Here is a 20,658-nt window from a genome sequence, read left to right on the forward strand (position 1 = left end):
AAAAAAAAAAAGTCGGGCGCGGTGGCTCACGCCTGTAATCCCTGCACTTTGGGAGGCCAAGGCGGGCGAATCACGAGGTCAAGAGATCGAGACCATCCTGGCCAACATGGTGAAAGCCCGTCTCTACTAAAAATACAAAAAAATTAGCTGGGCGTGGTGGCGCGCATCTGTAGTCCCAGCTACTCGGGAGGCTAAGGCAGGAGAATTGCTTGAACTCAGGAGGCGGAGGTTGCAGTGAACCGAGGTCGCGCCACTGCACTCCAGCCTGATTCCTGGTGGCGGAGTGAGACTCTGTTTAAAAAAAAAAAAAAGGAATTTCGAAGTACTTTTTTTTTTGAGACAGAGTTTTGCTCTTGTCGCCCAGGCTAGACTGCAGTGGTGCCATCTCGGCTCACTGCAGTCTCTGCCACCACGCCCGGCTAATTTTTGTATATCTGTAGAGATGTGGTTCACCATGTTGGCCAGGCTGGTCTTGGTAATATGTGCCACTAAGCCTGGCTAATTTTTGTTTGTCTGTTTTTTTTTGAGACGGAGTTTTGCTCTTGTTGCTTAGTCTGGAGTGCAATGGTGTGATCTGGGCTCACGGCAACCTCCGCTTCTCAGGTTCAAGCAATTCTCCTACCTCAGCCACATGTGTAGCTGGGACTACAGACATACACCACTCCGACTAATGTTTTGTATTTTTAGTAGAGATGAGGTTTCTCCATGTTGGTATGGCTGGTCTCGAACTCCCGATTCCATGTGATCCGCCTACCTCGGACTCCCAAAGTGCTGGGATTACAGGCGTGAGCCACCGCGACTGGACAAGCTCAGCTATGCCCGGCTAATTTTTGTATCTTTGGTAGAGGCTGGGTTTCACCATGTTGGCGAGGCTAGTCTTGAACTCCTGACCTCAGGTGATCCATCCACCTCGGCCTCCTAAAGTGCTGAGATTACAGGCGTGAGCCACCGTGCCGGCCAAATTTAAATTTTTATATAATTTTAATAAATTATTTTAATACAGCCACAATCATTTCATTTACATATTGTCTACGGTTAATTTCATGCCAAGACATGAAATGTTGAGTAGTCGCCATAGATACTGCAAGGCTCACAAAACAAAAAAAATATTTAGTATCTAATCGTTTGCAGAAGTTTGCCTATACCTGTTCTACGTATATATAGTATATCTGTTTGAGGTTGATCCATCTCTTTTATATGAGGTGTGTGCTCATTAGGTATTTTTCAAAATGTTGTTATTGCAATGCATAACCCCATAAACTGTTCATCTTCTTAGGAGAAGGAGCTCTGTTTTGCTTACCACTGGACTCCTAGTGCCTTACTCAGTGCTGGCAATTGCAGGGACTCAGGGTATGTTATTGTGTGTAAAGATTCTAACACCAGTGCTGTATCAGTGATTTCAAAACTCCAGCAGGAATTTCTCACCTACTAGAAAGTAAGTTTACTATTTAGGTAATAACCTAATTTTTCTTTAAAATTATTTTTTATCCTTTTTTGCTAATTAAAATTCTCCCTCTCCGCCCCCCAAGAACTGAATTTTAGATATGCAATGAAAAGATAATTAAAAACAAACTATTGGAGTCGTTTTTCTTCCCTAAATAAAGCAGCATTTATTAATAACACTAGTAAAATTGAGATGGCCTCAGCCTTTTACATCCGTGCGCCACGTTTTAAAAATGACGATTACTGGATTCCAAGGCATGGTTGCCAGAAACATTCTGCGTAATTAAAGCAGAGCAGAGAAAAATACAAACGTGAATGCCGATCAAAATGAGTGTGTGAAGAAAAAAAGTAAAATTTTGCATTCTGTCGAAAGTGAACATATTGCACGTTGTGTTGCAGATTTACTACAGCTGAGTCATTTCGGGACACGAGTGTGTGTTTCCAGGAAAAACGAGAGGAAGGAACCAGGCTGAGGGGCTCGACGGGTTCCCCTAGGCACTGCCAGCAGCAGACACCGGTATTCCGCGGCGGGCGGTGGCGTGGTCAAAAAAAAGGCGCCGCTGCCCCTTTAAGAGGCAAAGCACCTTTCCAAGATACCATCTTGCACCAGGAGTTCACTTAAGCTCTCCACCTACCTTGCTATATCTCTCCTCCCTGACTGGGTACGGCCCGTCGGCGGGGAGAGCGAGCCTTGTCATTGGGCTTGCCTCAGGGCCCTCGCTCTCTTATTGGTTCTCAGGCCTGTCACTCGACACTTTCCCGGCCACCTCGGCCTTCGGGCTAGGTTGAGTGAGGGCTCTTGGGTTAGTTCCTGTTAGGCCCGGGCCGGGGGAGTAGGTTGAAGTATCCTAAGATGCCCGGTGGGCTGGGGCACCGGGAGCTGTGAAGGGAACGTGAGGAGTCGGCGTAGTGGAGACCCACGGCAGGCCTGAAGAAGAGCGGCGGCCGAGCCCGCCTTCCTTGCACCATGCTCATAGAGGATGTGGATGCCCTCAAGTCCTGGCTGGCCAAGTTACTGGAGCCGATGTGAGTGAGTCGGGCTGGGCCGGGGCCGGCGAACGTGGGCGTTGGGGACCCGCGGGGGCGTGGGGGAGGGGAGGCGGCGTGGGGGGCGGCGCTGAGGGGCCGCGGCCGTGAGGACCCGGCGACGTCCCTGTAGTACTATTACCATTGTGGTGGGGGTGGGGGTGGGGGTGGGAGAGGAGCGCCGGGGACTAAGAGGCGCCGAGGATGTGGGACTGGGGTGGGGGGCAGGCAAGGACAGCGAGGGCTTTTCAAACACAAATATCGGGGTGCTGGAAGGGGCAGCAGGGGTAGTGAGGAAATTGAAAACATTTAGTATTTGAGAACTGAGAGGGGGAAGCAGGGCTCTTGAGGGATTCTTAAAATGTGAATATTGGGATGTCGAAGGGAATAGCAGAATATCAAGGGCTTGATAAACAGTATTATTCCGGGACTGAAAGGTCTAGAAGCAGAGTATCGAGGGTATTTTCGAAATATGAGGGCAGAAACGGATAGCAGGGACATTGAGGTTCATAGTGATTATTGGTGAGTGCCAAAGGATCAAGAATATTGAAGCATTTGGAAAATACTATGGAGTAGATGAAAAGAATGTGTGGGCATTGAAGGATTTTAGGTATTATTAGGGAGGTGATACGTGTGATAGCAAGGATATTAAGGGATTTTAAAGCATTATTGAAGACTTGATAGTACTAGGGGAACTGATGATTTTTAGATACATGGAGGTTGGAAAAAAGAGGTTTTTGTAAGTTTGGTTGAGGGTTGAAAGGCTATGCAGCATTACTGGTGGAGGAGTATACCTGCAGCATATAGGGATTTTTAGATACAGGTATTGGTGAATCAAAGGAGCGGTAGAAAGAATAAGAGATTTGTAAATATTCTTGTAAGATTGAGAGGACACCTGAAGGTAATTGGAGTGTAGGATTATTGATGAGGGGCTGAAAAGAATGAGAGACCTACCTGTCTTTTAAAAATATTTTGGATAGTGTTAGTAGAAATGTTACTGGGAAGCTTGAAAGAGGTAACAGAGGTATCAACATTTTGTTTGTTTTGTAACCTTTTTTTTTTTTTGGAAACTGTCTTGATCGCCCAGGCTGGAGTGCAGTGGCTCTATCTCAGCTCACTGCAACCTCTGCCTCCGGGTTCAAGCGATTCTCCCGCTCAGCCTCCAGAGTAGCTGGGACTACAGGCGCCGGGCACCACGCCCAGCTAATTTTTTGTATTTTTAGTAGAGATGGGGTTTTGCCATGTTGGCCAGGCTAGTCTCAAACTCCTGACCTCAGGTAATCTGCCCCTGCTTGGCCTCCCAAAGTGCTGAGATTACAGGCATGAGCCCCTGGACCTGGCCATGTTTTATAACCATTTTAAGGGGTAGGGTTGTGGAGTGTTTATCTGGGGAGTGGGGTATAGCTAGTTTCTGGAATAGATCTAGAGAGAAGAGAGGAAAGGCTATAGGGTTATAAAGAGAGGTCTTTAGAAAGAGGGAGGGCATGGGAGGGGATTGGAAGAGAAACGATCATGTTCTGACTCCTTCTTACTTCTGGTTCTTAATTATCCTCTTATTGGAGGTTAGGGCTTGAAAGAAAGGGGTAGAAGAAGCGATGGGCAGGCTTTGATTTCATTAGGTCAGATTGCATTAATGGAAAAATTGAGTGTTTTTCAGAGGTGAAAATAGGGAGTAGTTTGGGAGGTGTGGAGGTATGATAAAGGAGCTCATGGGGACAGTGTCAAGCTACTTCCCTGTTGATCTGTTTCAGGGAAAATGACTTCTGAACACACTTGAAGGTTTTGTAGAAGAATATAGGTCTCTTGAATGGGTGTTTTTCCCCCTACAGTAAAAAGTTTTGAGGGCCAGGCGCGGTGGCTCACTTCTGTAATCCCAGCACTTTGGGAGGCTGAGGTGGACAGATCACGAGGTCAGCCTGGCCGTCTCTATTAAAAATACAAAAATATTACCTGGGTATGATGGTGTGTGCCTGTGATCCCAGCTACTCAGGAGGCTGAGGCAGGAGAATCACTTGAACCCAGCAGACGGAGGTTGCAGTGAGCGGAGGTTGCACCACTGCACTCCAGTGGGAGACTGGGTGACAGTGCGAGACTCTCAAAAAAAAAAAAATTGGGGGAGCCCAAAGATGGAAATGGTTTGTGGTGAAGGTGGGAAATAAGATGGATGTAATGAAATTGACCATATATGGGAAAAGGTTGAAAAAAGAAAAAGGTCTGTATGTTTAAAGTGTTCTTATGTTATTTAAGGTTAAAAAAGAAAAAAATGCAACTTTTTATTTTGTATTCCTGCTGCTCCTGATGCCTTTAAAAAAACGAAACAAAACTACTTTCAAGTTTAATTTTGTTGGTAGATATCCTTCTAAGAAGTGTTAAACATACATTTTATTTCTTGGATAGAAGATAACTTTTAGCTGGGTGCCGTGGCTCACGCCTGTAATCCAAGCACTCTGGGAGGCTGAGGCGGGCGGATCACCTGAGGTCGGGAGTTCAAGACCAGCCTGACCAACATGGTGAAACCTCGTCTTTAAAAAAAAAAAAAAAAAAAAAATAGAAGGTAACAACTTTTAGCCTTGTAGTTACTTGCTTTTTTTTCTTTCTTTTTTTTTAAGCTTCCTAAAATGTTTTACTCCGAGTAGTGCTTTTTTTTTGTTGTTGTTGATAATTAGTCTGGGTAGGAGCTTCATCTTGCTTAGGCTTTTTTCTTTTTTCTTTTTAAGCTATTTAGATCATTCTGTAATTTTCATGAGTAAAAATTATCTTTCAAAATGATTACTTGAGTTTAGTTTCTCCTTTTGAGTTATGTGTTCAACTTAAAGCACACATGCTTATTTTTTAAAAAAATTTTGTTGCTTATTTAGGGTTTAAAAAAAGGCTAAGATATTTATTTATTTATTTGTTTTTGAGATGGAGTTTCACTCTTGTTGCCCAGGCTGGAGTGTAGTGGTGAGATCTTGGCTCACTGCGATCTCCATATCCTGGGTTCAAGTGGTTTTCCTGCCTCAGCCTCCCAAGTAGCTGGGATTACAGGCACCTGTCATCACGCCTGGCTCAGTTTTTGTATTTTTAGTAGAGATGGGATTTCACTATGTTGGCCAGGCTTGTCTTGAACTCCTGACCTCAGGTGATCCACCCTCCTCAGGCTCCCAAAGTTGCTGGGATTACAGGTGTGAGCCACTGTGCCTGGCATAAAATACTTATTTTAAACTCGCATAAGTAATGGTTTTGAATGGAGATATTAATAATAAATAATAAATGCAGATACCACATATATTTTTATTCTTAGTATGTCATCATGAGAGATTATTTTTTGTTTGTTTAGAGATCCTAAAGTATAATAAATGATATGCTAAAGTGGGTTGTGTTTGTAAATTTACTTTTTTGCATATTCCAGATTCAAGAAAATTTTCATGGCAGATTGGCATGTTGCTACAACATAGCATTTCAGAGCAGTTGTTAGGTTTTGAGATAATGTAGTTGCACTGGCTAGGTTTGAATCAAACTGTAACTGTGCACATGATTTTCTGTTGCATTTTCTTATTTAGCCTAATTTAAAGTAAATTAAACTTGGGGGGGGGCATTTAAAATGTTACATCTTGTCCCTAGTGAAACAAATGCATGTAACAAGAGGTATTTCTTTCCTTTTTTTTTTTTGAGACAGAGTCTCTGTCGCCCAGGCTGGAGTGCAGTGGCAGAATCTTGGCTCACTGCAGCCTTCGCCTCGTGGGTTCAAGTGATTCTCCTTCCTCAGCCTCCCAGGTAGCTGGGATTCTAGGCGTATACCACCATGCCTGGCTAATTTTTGTATTTTTGGTAGAAACGGAGTTTTGCCATGTTGACCAGGCTGGTCTTCAACTCCTGACCTCAGGTGATCTGCCTGCTTCATCCTCCCAAAGTGCTGCAATTACAGGTGTGAGCCACAGTGCCAGGCCAAACAGGAGTTATTTCTGAATCAATCAAGGATACAGTTGTTTATTCCCTATGGACAAGTTAGAAATGTCATGTGCTAGGAGGCTGAGGCAGGACGATTGCCTGAACCCAGGAGGCGGAGGTTGCGGTGAGCCGAGATCGCGCCATTGCACTCCAGCCTGGGTAACAAGAGTGAAACTCCGTCTCAAAAAAAAAAAAAAAAAAAAAAGAAATGTCATGGGCTGTTAGAGCTTATCTGTTACCTTCCACTCCCTTTGTAGATGGCAAACACATCTATTACTTTTACTAGAAGAAGGACAGTGAGAAATGACTCCTTAACTGGCTGAAAAAAAACTAGTACCACCATTTTTATTGACAATGCAGTAAAAGGAGGGAAAGCAATATCTCAGTCAAGAAGTTTGTCTCTTTCCCAACAGCTGTGTTAATAGATTAGACTCAGTTCTTGTTTGGGGCCTTCATCTTTCCTCACTTTCAAAATATCCTTGATATCCTAGTCATAGAGACTATGTAGGGATTATGCACAATTTAGAGATGTCATGATTTCTTTCTATCAGAAATAACTGCTTATTTTAAGAACGTGAACTTCTTTAAGGTTCTAAGTAAATTCAGGAGGTAAGTGCATCACTAAAGAAATTTCTGCAAGTTTAAAAAAAGATCAGGCAGTATTTTTCAGTAACCTGCATTTCTATCAAAACATGTTGTATTTAATGGGGAATATTTTATTTATATTATATAAAATGTATAAACATGTATTATTCACTGCTGCTTGTTTGGCTTACTGTAAAAATTTCTCTTGATGTATGTTTTAAAAAGCATGGTAGAATTTGTAAACTCTGGACGATTTGCCTCTGTCCGTATTACTTTAGTAGGCATTAATTTCGAGTTCCCTGTCTATCTCCAATTCACTCTGTGACTATAAAGAAATTGTCTAACCTTTTTCTATTAAACAACTCAATTGTATTTGTCCTTGACCTACCTCACAAGTCTGTTATGAGTATTAGTGATGTAGACTTTAAGTGCTTTGTGTACCTTTGAATCATTCTATAAATGCAAACAAAACTTTATGGTTTCTGAAATATGAAAATACATGAAACTCTCTGCAAAAGTATTTTGCTTATTAATGTTAAACACCACTGCCACTTAAAAAATAGTAATCAGTCTGTTACAAGGCAAATCTAGAGTCTCATTGCAGATCCTATACATATGAACAGGAATCACTAGTCAAAGTCATAGACTTGATCTGCAGTTTCTGTGAGTTCTGGCCATGTCAGTGTATTTTAAAGTGCACTAGGAGATTGATTATGTTGTCAGCTTGGAGTGTGATAGAAAAGGCAGCAATAGGTTAACAGACTAAGTTTATTTTATTGGTTCATATTTATGGGTTCAGTGATCATGGTGGGTATATTTTGGTTGAACTCTAGAGTTTACATGTTGTTATATGTTGGCAGTCCTTATCAAATTAAACTCTGGATAGTAATCTCTGCAGTTGCCCAAATGGGAGGAAAAATCTTCTAATAATTGTTAGACCTGACCACCTGGTAAATAAACTACCAGAGTTAAATTAAGTATTTTGGAGGTATATTCTTAAGTTTTGGGAAGTACTGTTAGTTTCCTAAGTGTACTTAGTGCTTTCAGAGAATTAGTGTGCCTCTAAAGTGCTGTGGGACTTGTTTAAGGATACCATTCACTATTTCATAGAAAAGAACTTTGGCCAGAAGACTTGGCAAATTTTAGTCTACTAACTTAAGAACATATTTGTTCTTATGTCCTTTGGTCTGCCTTTTAAAGATGTCTGACTTCATTCTTCCTGGCCCAATAGCTATAGGCTAGAAGCCAGAAGTTGCTTTTATAGCTCTACGTTTCTTGCCACTGTCTTCTCTTATCCTCTCACAATGTTGTTACTTACTTTCTTATTAATCTCTTTTTATACAGTTTGTTATTTTGTACTGTGATTATTTGTTTTCATATCCACCTCTTGGCCACAGGAGTGCAGGGCAAGGTCTGTTTTGTTCAAAGTAATTTTCTTACCAAGCAATATACGTGGCACTTAGTAAACACTCAGTATATGTTTAAATGAATGAACATCCTCATATGTATATATAGGTAGTTGACAATTAGAAAAGTAAGATTTAAGTAGTCTAGTTTTGTGCATTTATTTAGCTGGTGGCTACTCTACTAGGAACTATTGTCCAAATATCCCAGTGGTATTTGCAACTGATGAATGTATGTATATATTTTCCTTCCAAATAATCTAGGGTTATTTCTTCCACATCATATTGATTCTTGAAAGCCCCTAATTACTTAAGGTAAGGATGAAAGTATTATGTTCTGAATGTTGGTGTCCCCCTAAAATTCATGTTGGAACTTAATCTCCAATGTGATAATATTAAGAGGTGGGGCCTTTAGGAGGTGATACATCTTAAATGGGCAGAACCCTCATGAGTGGATTCATACCTGTATAAAAGAGGCTGAAAGGAGGGGTGGGCACAGTGGCTCACACCTGAAATCCCAGCACTTTGGGAGGTCGAGGTGGGTGGACTACTTAAGGTTACGAGTTTGAGATCAGCCTGACCAACATGGAGAAACCCTGTCTCTACTAAAAACACAAAAATTAGCCAAGCGTGGTGGCGCATATCTGTAATCCCAGCTACTTGGGAGGCTGAGGCAGGAGAATTACATGAACCCAGGTGACGAAGGTTGCAGTAAGCCAATATTGCACCACTGCACTACAGCCTGGGTGACAGAGCAAGACTCAGTATCAAAAAGAAAAGAAAGAAAGAAAGAAAAAAATACCAAAGGAGGCTGCTTGTTACCATGAGAGGACAGACACACAGAAGGTACCATCTATGAGGAATGGGCCCTCAATAGACTCCCAGTTTGCTGACGCTTTAATGTTGAACTTCCCAGCCTGCAGAACTGTGAGCAATAAATTTGTTTATAAATTGCCTAGTTGGTTGGATACTGTGGACTCATACCTGTCATCCCAGCACTTTGGGAGGCCGAAGTGGGTGGATCACTTGAGCCCAGGAGTTTCAAACCAGCCTGGGCAATGGGGCGAAACTCTACCTCTACAAAAAAAATTTTAAAAATAGCTTTAGTTGGGTGTGGTGGCTCACACCTGTCGTCCCACCTACTTGGGAGGCTGAGGTAGGGGGCTCACTTGAGCCTGGGAGGTTGAGGCTGCAGTGAGCCACGATCACACCAGTGTACTTTAGCCTGAGCAACAGAATGAGATCCTGTCTCAAAACAAATAAACAAAAATAAATAAATAATAAATTGCCTGGTCTAAGATATTTTGTTATAGTAATCCAAACAGACTAAGACAGAAAGTTTTCATTTGAAAAGAAGTACCAATATTTGTATATCTTTAATAAGTATTAACAAATGTGAAAGTCAACTCCATTTTTACTTATTTTGTCCAGTATGGTCTTATCAAAGAAATACCTGAACTTTTAAAATAAAAATAAAAGTATTATGGTATTATGACAATATAGAAAATAGAGAAAAAATTATTAGTATTTTCAGTTTCTCTTCTGTTTATGAATTTTTATATAGCTACAATCAGACTCATCATGCAATTTTCTATCTTGATATCTTTGACATTATATCAGAAGCATTTTTCACATTTATATATTGCTTTTATAGCCATCCCTTTGTTTTTTTTGGTTGTTTCCCCCACTTCCCTGAGACAGAGTCTTGCTTTGTTTCCCAGGCTGGAGTGCAGTGGCACGATCTCGGTTCACTGCAACCTCTGCCTCCTGGGTTCAAGTGATTCTCCTGCCTCAGCCTTCCGAGTAGCTGGGATTACAGGCATGCGCCACCATGCCCGACTAATTTGTGTATTCTCAGTAGAGATGGGGTTTCACTATGTTGGCCAGGCTGATCTTGAACTCTTGACCTAGTAATCTGCCCGCCTTGGCCTCCCAAAGTGTTGGGATTACAGGCATGAGGCATCATGCCGGACCCTTGTTTTTTAAGACAGAGTTTTGCTCTGTCACCCACGCAGGAGTGCAGTGGCATGGACATAGCTCACTGTAGCCTCAACCTTCCAGGATCAGACAGTCCTCCCACCTCAGCCTCCTGAGTAGCTGGGACTATAGGGATATGCCACCACACCAGGCTAATTATTTTATTTTATTTTTTTAGAGATGGAGGTCTCACTGTGTTGCCCAGACTGGTCTTGAACTCCTGGACTGAAGTGATCCTCCTGCCTTAGCCTTCTAAAGTGCTGGGATTACAGGCATGAGCCACTGTGCCTGGCCATAAACATAACTTTTTCTAAACATTTTTTTTTTATATTATATTACATACATATTTTTTGAGATGGAGTCTTGCTTTGTTGCCCAGGCTGGCATGCAGTGGCGTGATTTCAGCTCACTGTAACCTCTGTTTCCTGGATGGATTCAAGTGATTCTCCTGCCTCAGCCTTCTGAGTAGCTGGGATCACAGGTGCCCACCACCATGCCCAGCTAATAACCATCACTTTGGATGCCTAATATTTCACAAACATCCAACGATAAGAGAATGGTTACCTTGGGACTATATATATATATATATTTTTTTGTTGTTGTTGTTAAAAAGTAATGCTGTTTTTATATAATAAATACATTTTGTGTGTGTGTAGCTTTAGGTTCCAGTAGAATTTTTTATATTTGCCTTTGTTTCCTTAGTCTAGTTTTCCTAAGTGTAGCTACTGGTCAGAGAATATGGACATTTTTAATGGCTGTTGATACACATTGAGATCAGGAGATACATTTTTTTAATCTGTGATTCAGAAGCACATGTATTAGTTGTTTCACCTCTGAAACAAAGAGCACATTAAGATGTAACTTAAAATTAGATCCATATTCAGAAACATTTAAATTTTTCTGAAAGTGGAAAAGGTCTAAGTAGTTTTGGCTTTTTTCCTAAAGCAAATGAACGATAATGGCTTTTCAGTAGTGTTGTTTGGCTCAGGGCCAAAGGTGTAGGACCTTACTCTTTGATCTTGTGATTGTATGTCTGAAATCTTCTATGAGGCTTATGCACTGGCTCAGCAGTTGTGTAATACACTTACAATGGAGATTTCACTTAAAGAGGAAAAAGGCAAATTTGAGATTTTTATAGTTGAGGCATTTTTAGGGCAATGTTTCTGTTAGCTTACTCTGATAAAAATTCATTTTTATTTTTTAAAAACTTAAAAGATAATTGAAGCATGTTTTTAAAACGTTATTGTGCAAGGTGTGAATTTTAAGGAATCCTATTTGTACGTTACATTAAGCTTTAGGAAATTTTTTTTGTTGATTCTTTAACTAAAAGATAACCGTTGGTTGATACTTAAGATACGTTAATTTTTTTGTGCAGACATACGTTAGAAAAAGACGCGTTGTGAAACAGATTTTACTTGTGTGGAATTGCACACGTAAATTCTAACAAATTTACAGACATGCGTTAGAAAAAGACAAGTGTTGTGAAACAGATTTTACTTGTGTGGAATTGCAGCTGAGTTTTAGTTCCACAGATGTGCTGTCTGCCTGATCTTAAATGGATTGCTTAATTTGTCTTTACAAACTTACAAACTTAGTTGACTCTATGGTAGAATGATAATTTAAGAGGGTATTATTACCTTTTCTAATCTCCGTGTTATAATAGAAGTCCCTTTTTGTCTAGAGACATGTGTTTTTAGGATTGTCATGGATCCAAAATATTAAAATCTCTTTCATCCCCAAATATATTTATCATTATAGTCCAGCAGAAATGGATCCCCGTAAGCTTTAGTTCCAAATAAAGTAGCTAAAAGATTTTAAGTACTCTTCCTGGGTATGAGAAGAAAGAAGTGATGATTTTCAGGAGAGGGAGGTGATGCTGCATTTATCTTGTATTCTCAAGAGTCTTAGTTGTACTCAGATTTTTGTGACATACTTCTGGAAATCTTGTTGAGTAGTTAGCATTCTATAGCTACAGTATCATGGCTGTTTTTTAGAGATTATATAGTGAGGGGTCAGTGGTTGAAAGAATAAGTAAGAATAATTATAAAAGTCTATAAAATTACGGCATAAAACTCCCCAATGTATTTAAGTTTCACCATTCAATTAATGTGACTTACTATTTTAGACTGGTAATTTTCTTCATAGCGTACTTTATGGATATATGTTAGAAGCTGTTAAATTTAAATGGTCCTACTCCTTTGGCTGTAAACATGCTGTTGTATTTGGTGCAGAATTCTGTCAGTTATTAACAATCATTTGTTCCCTCACACTAAACAAACGTTTAGAATCTGTGATCATTCTTTTTTCCTGGAGTCTAACTTTTCTACTCTTTTACTTTCCTGTATATTCATCTTGATTTTTAGCTCCATTGTATCAAAATGTGTTTCGTCAGAAGCAGCCTAAGTTGGCATACGTTTTTTTGAGCCTGAATACTGAATATATGTAAAAGATAATCTGGGTTTCTTTTTTTGTTTTCTTTTTATTTTTTCAAGACTGAGTCTCACTCTGTTGCCTTGGCTGGAGTGCAGTGGCATGATCTAGGCTCACTGCAACCTTTGCCTCCTGGGCTCAAGCGATTCTCCTGCCCTGGCCTCCCAAGTAGCAGGAATTACAGGTGTGTGCCACCACACCTGGCTAATTTCTGTATTTTTAGGGGTTTCACCATGTTGACGAGGCTGGTCTTGAACTCCTGACCTCAGATGATCTTCCTGCCTCAGCCTCCCTAAGTGCTGGGATTACAGGTGTGAGCCACTGCTCCCAGCTGATACCTGGGTTTCTTAAACCAATTTCAGTTATCCAATATCTGAATGTTTTGCCCATTCCTTACATATAGAAACCTTATTATCCATACCCAGCACTAAATCTATCCGATCATTAGACTCCTTGAAGATGCTTATAACACCAGAGAAAATAACATAGCCATTTTCTGCCATTCTTACTTATTTTTCTGAATCCTTCTCTTCTGTGTAGACTATCCATATCCAAGAACTAAACTTTCTAAGTAAAGGTGGAAGTGTAATTTTTTTCCCCTTCTCTCCTCCATATGAATGTTGATTAGAGCTACACTGATCAGAAATATCTTATTGTTCTCAGGGGTGAAATTAAGTCAGCCTACATATATATATATATTTTTTTTTTACTTTTTTTTTTTCTTTTTGCACCTTCTGGCATACATATCTGTTTTTTAAGATGTTTACAGAATAGCCAAGGTAAGAGTGGCATACGTAATTTTTTTTTTTTTTTGAGACGGTGTCTTGCTCTGTTGCCCAGGCTAGAGCACAGTGGTGTGATCTCGGCTCACTGCAACCTCCACCTCCTGAGTTCAAGTGATTCTCCTGCCTCAGCCTCCCGAGTAGCTGAGACTACAGGTGTGTGCCACCACGCCTGGCTAAGTTTTTGTATTTTTAGTAGAGATGGGGTTTCACTGTGTTAGATGGTCTCGATCTCCTGACCTCATGATCCACCCACGTTAGCCTCCCAAACTGCTGGGATTACAGGAGTTAGCGCTGAGTTTTATAAAATTAATAGTCATTGAAATTTTCTTTCTTGGAATTTGGTGCATGGATGTTTAAAGAACCAGCCTTTCCCATGATGGTGTTAATATTGACAACAAAAAATTATCGAATTATGAACTTTAAAAATAAAAATTAGAAGGAAATAAAGGTACTGGTGCTTGGTTTTTATTTTGTTTACTAATCTCATAAAGTTATTGGAACTGTGATTGATGCTCTTGAGCTAAAATCTTTTTTTTTTTTTTTTTTTGTGACAAGGTCTCACTCTATTGCCTGGGCTGGAGTGCAGTGGCATGATCATGACTCACTGCAGCCTCCAACTCCTGGGCTCAAGCTGTCCTCTTGCCTCTGCCTTCCAAGTGAGCTGAAACCTTTTAACTTTCTGGCTGGCAACGAAGGCCCAAGGATAACAGAACAAGATTAGTTAGATTTGAATAGTGTTTTATAGGTTATGTAATCACTTTGCTTACATCATGGTTTTACTTACTGTTATTCTGAATTTTTTATTTATTTTTTGTTTGTTTTTTTAAAACAAGGTCTCACTCTGTCACCCAGGCTGGAGTGCAGTGGTGTGATACTGGCTAATTGCAACCTCTGCCTCCCAGGCTTAAACATCCTCCCACTTCAGCCTCCCAAGTAGTTGAGATTATAGGCATGCACCACCACACCTGGCTAATTTTTGCATTTTCTTTAGCAACAGGGTTTTGCCACATTGCCTGGGCTGGTCTTGAACTCCTGGGCTCAAATGATCCTCCCGACTTGGCCTCCTAGAGTGCTGGGAGTACAGGCGTGAGCCATTACACCCAGCCTGAATGTTTTCATTTTACCTTCATAACCATTCTATGAAGGATATGTGTTATTTAAATATGTATTCATCAGGAAGTCTAGAATATTTTATATGTGTGTGCGTGTGTCTGTGTGTTTAAATATATGTTTACAACAAGAAAACTTTTAGTTTCATGTGATGTACATAAAACCTCAAGTCTGACAGATTACTGTACATCAAGAGTTGACAACCCAAGGATTATGTGCTGTCCTGGAATAGGAGACGATTTTGAGTATCAGTGTTGGATTATTTACTAGAAAAAATGTGAGGTAGATAAAGGTTATCTCCGCTGTCCTTTCACCACTTCTCTTTTCCTTTCTAACTCTATATCTTTGTTTCTTTCTTATAGCTGCTAAAGCATTTGCCAATAATATTTAAGTGCCATTCTTTTCACTTTCTTATTTTTTAAAAACATCTTTAAGATACTCATTGAGATTAGCAGAGGGGCTGATAGCCATTTTTAGATACTGCTGCCTAAGCTGTAGAGAGAGGTGTCTTGAGGAGAGGAGAAAGTTGTCCCATCACTTCCCTTCCTTTTACTCATCGATCACCTGGAACAGATAGTTCCTGAGGGTGTTATTGACAGTGCTGGGAGCCAAATAGCAACTTAGGGGTCAATTGCCATTTTTTCCCTATTATCACTGAGAGAACAAATAAATGTAGAGTTCACCCAAGATCCTTGGTATAATTAGAACCTTAAAAATAGAAGACATACTAATCATTTTATAGAAATAAATGCAAAAGGAAAATCTCACAGTTTGCATATGTTTATTATAAAAGTTGTTGGTGGTTGCAGTCACTTTTTAGATTAGAGTTTTGATCTCTGGTTTTCCAAAATAAGGGTGACTTCGTTAATGACACTACTGTTTGAAAAAAAGTGTTTTTAAAAATTTTTGTTTTCTCTTTGTCTAACTAGATGTGATGCTGATCCTTCAGCCTTAGCCAACTATGTTGTAGCACTGGTCAAGAAGGACAAACCTGAGAAAGAATTAAAAGCCTTTTGTGCTGATCAACTTGATGTCTTTTTACAAAAAGGTAATTATTATGGGCCTTCAATCAAGTAATGAATTAAAGATTTTAAATTTAAAACTTCCTGAAAAGTCTTGGAGATACAAACTTGATAGGAAAGAAAGTGGTCAGAGTCCTTTGAATAGTTGAATATACCCATTCATACTTAATTATTTATCATGTTTTGTTAGAACTGTTTTTATCCCTTTCCTTCTTTGCTGCTTTCCTGTGTTGAGACAATGGCAGCTCTAATGCTTTTTAGGTGATTAGGTCTTTTGCAGCTTTTGACAGGGCCTACTTGATGATTGACGTATAACAGTTTAAGGATAATGAAGCTGCTTATTCTTGCTGTTCATTAAGATGATGAACTCATCAGTTTTTCCCCCCTTGGATGGGGCTTCTTAATATCCAAGAAGAGATGTGCATGATCCTCTTCTCTTTGTGCCTTTAACTTTTCATCTTCTTACCAAGTCCCGTTTCCATGGTCTACAGCGCTTCCTCAAGGTTTCCCCTATGCGTCTCTGACCTTATCTCCTATTATTCCCCCTCACTTGTTCCACTCTGGCCACATGGACTACCTGTTTTTTGAATTATGGCAAACATGGTCCCAACTCAGGCCCTCTGAACTCGATTTACCCTTGCCTGAAACATGGATTCTTCCCTCACTTCTTTCTGGTCTCTTCAAATGTCATCTTCTCAGAGCAGTTTCCCCTGAGTGCCCTATATACAGTGTAGTATCATGCCTCCATCCACTCTCCTCCTTCCAACCCTGTTTTGTTTTATTACTTTTTAGTTTATTTTATTGTGTTCTTTTTTAGTGTATTTGTTTTTATGTCTATGTATTTTTATTTTTGTAGAATTGGGGTCTCACTTTGTTGCCATGCTGGCCCTTGAACTTGCCTCAAGCAACTGCCCCACCTTGGCATCCCAAAGTGCTGGGATTACAAGGCCTGACTCCTGTTTTGTTGTTTTCATGGCCTTGTCACCACCTGTCATAGGTTTATTTGCCTATTTATCTGTCTCTCTACCCTTTGTTTGCCTTTCGTTTGGTTGAGAGTGGAGACTTGGAATCTATAGCACTTGATAGATGGAAGATGTTCAGCAAATATTGTTGAATGGAGGGATAGGAATGTGAATAATACACATTTATCAGCTGATTTAGCTATTGGTGATGAGAAGATATCATTTAAGTATTTACTGAGAAAGAGAAAAGTAAGTGTGTCTTCTCTATCTAAAACATAGGATTACATATTTTTTCATGCATTTTACAGCTGTTTTGTAGAAACAAAACAATACTGACAGAATTTCTTCCCAGTATAACTACTTAATTCCTCACCAGTACAGATGTTTTCTTTTGTAAATGTGTTAATTTACATTAACGATGAGTCTTGTAAAATGTAGAGCAATGAAAAAAGAGAAAGCAAAACATAGTAAAGATATTGGGGTAAGAGGCAAATGAATGTTTAGACGTCTAAGAATTCTTTGTTATGAAAAGTTAGAAAGGATTTTAGCAATTAAAAAAATCAAATAATATATATGAGAAGCAACTATATACTACATTTTTAAAAGAATAAGATAAGCAACCGTAAATTTGCCACCAGAGATAAAATCACTTTTATCTGCTTGTGTGTGCTTTCTAGACTAGTACTATACAGTAGAACTTTGTGCATATGGTCTATATCTGTTTCCTTTTCCATTTCAGTAGCCATTAGCCACATGTGGTTATTGAGCACTTGATATGTGGTTAATAGGCCAGAGAAATTGATTTTTTTTTTTTTTGAAACAAAGTTTTGCTCTTGTTGCCCAGGCTGGAGTACAGTGGTGTACTCTTGGCTCACTATTTAACCTCTACCTCTTGGGTTCAGGTGATTCTCCTGCCTCAGCCTCCCGGGTAGCTAGGATTATAGGCATGTGCCACGACACCTGGATGATTTTTGTATTTTTAGTAGACGGTGTTTCATCATGTTGGCCAGGCTGGTCTCGAACTCCGGGTCTCAAGTGATCCATCTGCATTGGCCTCCGAAAGTGTAGGGATTACAGGCGTGAGCCACTGCACCCGGCCAAAAATTAATTTTTTTTTTTTTTTTTTTTGAGACTCAGTCTTGCTCTGTCACCCAGTTGGAGAGCAGTGGCACAATCTCGGCTCACTACAACCTCTGCTTCCCAGGTTCAAGTGATTCTTCCTCCTCAACCTCCTGAGTAGCTGGGACTACAGGCACGTGCCACCATGCCCAGCTAATTTTTGTATTTTTAGTAGAGACAGAGTTTTACCATGTTGGCCAGGATGGTCTCGATCTCTTGACCTCGTGATCCGCCCACCTTGGCCTCCTAGAGTACTGAGATTACAGATATAAGCCACCGCGCCTGGCCTGAAATTGATTTTTAAACTTATTTTTATTAATTTAAACTCAAATTCAAGGAGCTACATGTGGCTAGTGGCTACTATATTGGATAGTGCAATTGTAGACTTATGTTTATGTTTATATTGCATCTTAAAATAGTATTAAGTGAACATACTCTTTCATAATGATATATAACATTTTTTAAATTTATTAGTGTACCTTGAATATCACTTTTATTTTTATTTATTTTATTTATTTTTTATGTTTTATTTTGGTTTCCCAGAAAATGTTGTTTAATAGTAAATGTTTATTTTTGCTTTTTAAAAATTGAGCTATGTGTCTTTCAGATTACAAAAGGTAATAACATGTTATAAATTGTTTTAAAACATAGTTATAAGTAGAAAATATTCTGTTTGTAGAGGCTTTTGAAGGTCTGATTATTTTAAGTTTATATGTAATAGTTAATGAGAGCTAACAGTTTTATAATCATGGAAAAATGGTTACTACACAAATTAGCAGTGTAAAGAAATTTATAAGAAGATGCTTTTCTGTAGAAAAGATAACAACATTTTAGAAATAAGTTCTGTGTAAAAGATGTAATAATTGCAATGTGAGCAGAGTTTGTGTCATGCTTTTAATATGCTCTTTAGCTGTTCCTTAGGATAGGACCAATGAAAGTTATTTATATTTGGTTGTAATGAATGAGACATAGGCTGGACGTGGTGGCTCATGCCTGTAATCCCAGCACTTTGGGAGACTGAGGCAGGCAGATCACCTGAAGTCAGAAGTTCAAGACCAGCCTGGCCAACATGGTGAAACCCTGTCTCTACTAAAAATACAAAATTTAGCTGAGCGTGGTAGCACACACCTGTAATCCCACCTGCTCAGGAGGCTGAGGCAGGAGAATCGCTTGAACCCAGGAGGCACGGAGGTTGTAGTGAGCCGAGATCGCACCACTGCACTCTAGCCTGGGCAACAGAGCAAGACTCTGTCTCCAAAAAAAAAAAAAAGCAGTATAAATATTTGACATTAGTACTTTTAGTAAATTCATCTGATTCTCCCATTCAGTTGTCTGAGAAAGTTTGAAACAGAGCACCCTTTAAGTAAAACACAAAAAATTAGTTTCATATCATTCTCATATCAATAAACATTTCAACTGATAAAAAATTTCAGTTAAGTTTTTTGAGTAGGCAGTGCCTTTAATCCAACAATATAAAGGTATATCATGAAAGTTTCTTAACTGTTTTACATCCACTTCCTTCCCACCTACAGTACACAATTTTGTCAGTTTTTGTTTCCTTTCATTTTTTTTATGCAGCTAGATAGAAACACGTACAAATATATACTCTTTTATCTTTGAGATCAGGTATTATCAGTATTCTTTCTTTTTACAGCTGCTGTGTATTCTATCGTATAGATGTCCCATAGTTATATAACTAGTCTCTTATTCATGGAAATTTGAGTTGTTTTCGATCTTTTGCTATTACATACTCCAACAAATAATCTTACATATATATCATTTTGCAAGTAGGTCAGAAGGATTAAAAAACCTGGAAGTGGGATTCTCTTCCATAAGGTAGGACTTGTTTTTAGTCCTACCAGCAGTGTACAAGATGTCCTGTTTTCCTAAGCTTTGCTAACAATGTGTTATCAAATTTTTGTTTTTTGTTTGTGCAGCATGTAAATGTTATTTCTTCTCCTTAGAAACTTCAGGTTTTGTGGACAAACTATTTGAAAGTCTCTATACTAAGAACTACCTTCCACCTTTGGAACCAGTTAAGTCTGAGCCAAAACCACTAGTTCAAGAAAAAGAAGAAATTAAAGAAGAGGTAATGCAAAATTTTTCTCTTGCTTGTGGAGCCTCTTAGATCCTGTCACCAGAATCCTTAGTTGGAAGTTGAACCTTTTAAAAGTAATTGTCTGTTGATTAAAGTTTCTGGATTTTAGGCATGGTACAGATTCTTCATCAGGATTTCGTAGTTCTTTTGGATTGAAGAGTTGGAAAAGTTTCAGATAGCTTATTTAGAGATCCAAGGAATATTTTAGCACTATTGAGGAAGTCAGAGAAATCTTATCTAGTGACTTTTAGAAAAAGAAAACTTGGTTAAAGATAGAGGATTGACTGAAAGTAAACTATTAACAAAACTTCAAGAGAAGTCATTAAGTAACACATTTTCATGTATATAGAGAAACCAGTTACGCTTTTTGGTTATATAAAATTTTAAAAAATAGTTAATGTAATTGTGAACATCACTGTTAACATTGGAAAGAGAGTTTCTTTTCTTTTTTTTTGAGACAGAGTCTCACTGTGTTGCCTGGGCTGGAGTGCAGTGGCCTGATCTCAGCTCGCTGCAACTTCCATCTCCCAGATTCAAGCCATTCTCCTGCCTCAGCCTCCCAAGTAGCTGGGATTACAGGTGCCCCCCTCCACGCTTGGCTAATTTTTGTAGTTGTAGTAGAGACTGGGTTTCACTATGTTGGCCAGGCTGGTCTTGAAATCCTGACCTCATGATCCACCCTCCTTGGCCTCCCAAAGGGCTGGGATTACAGGCTTGAGCCACCATACCTGGCCTAATAATATTGATGTTTAAAAACATGGTTATAGA

At 39.4% G+C, this 20,658-nt stretch overlaps 1 protein-coding gene across 4 annotated transcripts in view; it reads left to right on the top strand.

Annotated features, from left to right (window-relative positions):
- Positions 1-2,230: 2,230 nt before the first annotated feature.
- RBM27 (RNA binding motif protein 27) overlaps positions 2,231-20,658 on the top strand; it is an 85,278-nt gene continuing 66,850 nt past the window's right edge. For all 4 annotated transcript variants that reach the window (XM_012458571.3, XM_012458684.2, XM_012458611.2 and 1 more), the window contains exons 1-3: positions 2,231-2,469; positions 15,619-15,737; positions 19,757-19,881. In XM_012458571.3, the coding sequence (XP_012313994.2) occupies positions 2,411-2,469; positions 15,619-15,737; positions 19,757-19,881 (303 nt within the window). In that variant the 5' untranslated portion in view covers positions 2,231-2,410. The remainder of the gene's footprint in view (positions 2,470-15,618; positions 15,738-19,756; positions 19,882-20,658) is intronic.

Source organism: Aotus nancymaae, unplaced genomic scaffold, assembly GCF_030222135.1.
Source record: "Aotus nancymaae isolate 86718 unplaced genomic scaffold, 86718_ANA_hifiasm-v0.15.2.pri h1tg000064l_1, whole genome shotgun sequence".
In the NCBI taxonomy this organism is placed as follows: domain Eukaryota; kingdom Metazoa; phylum Chordata; class Mammalia; order Primates; family Aotidae; genus Aotus; species Aotus nancymaae.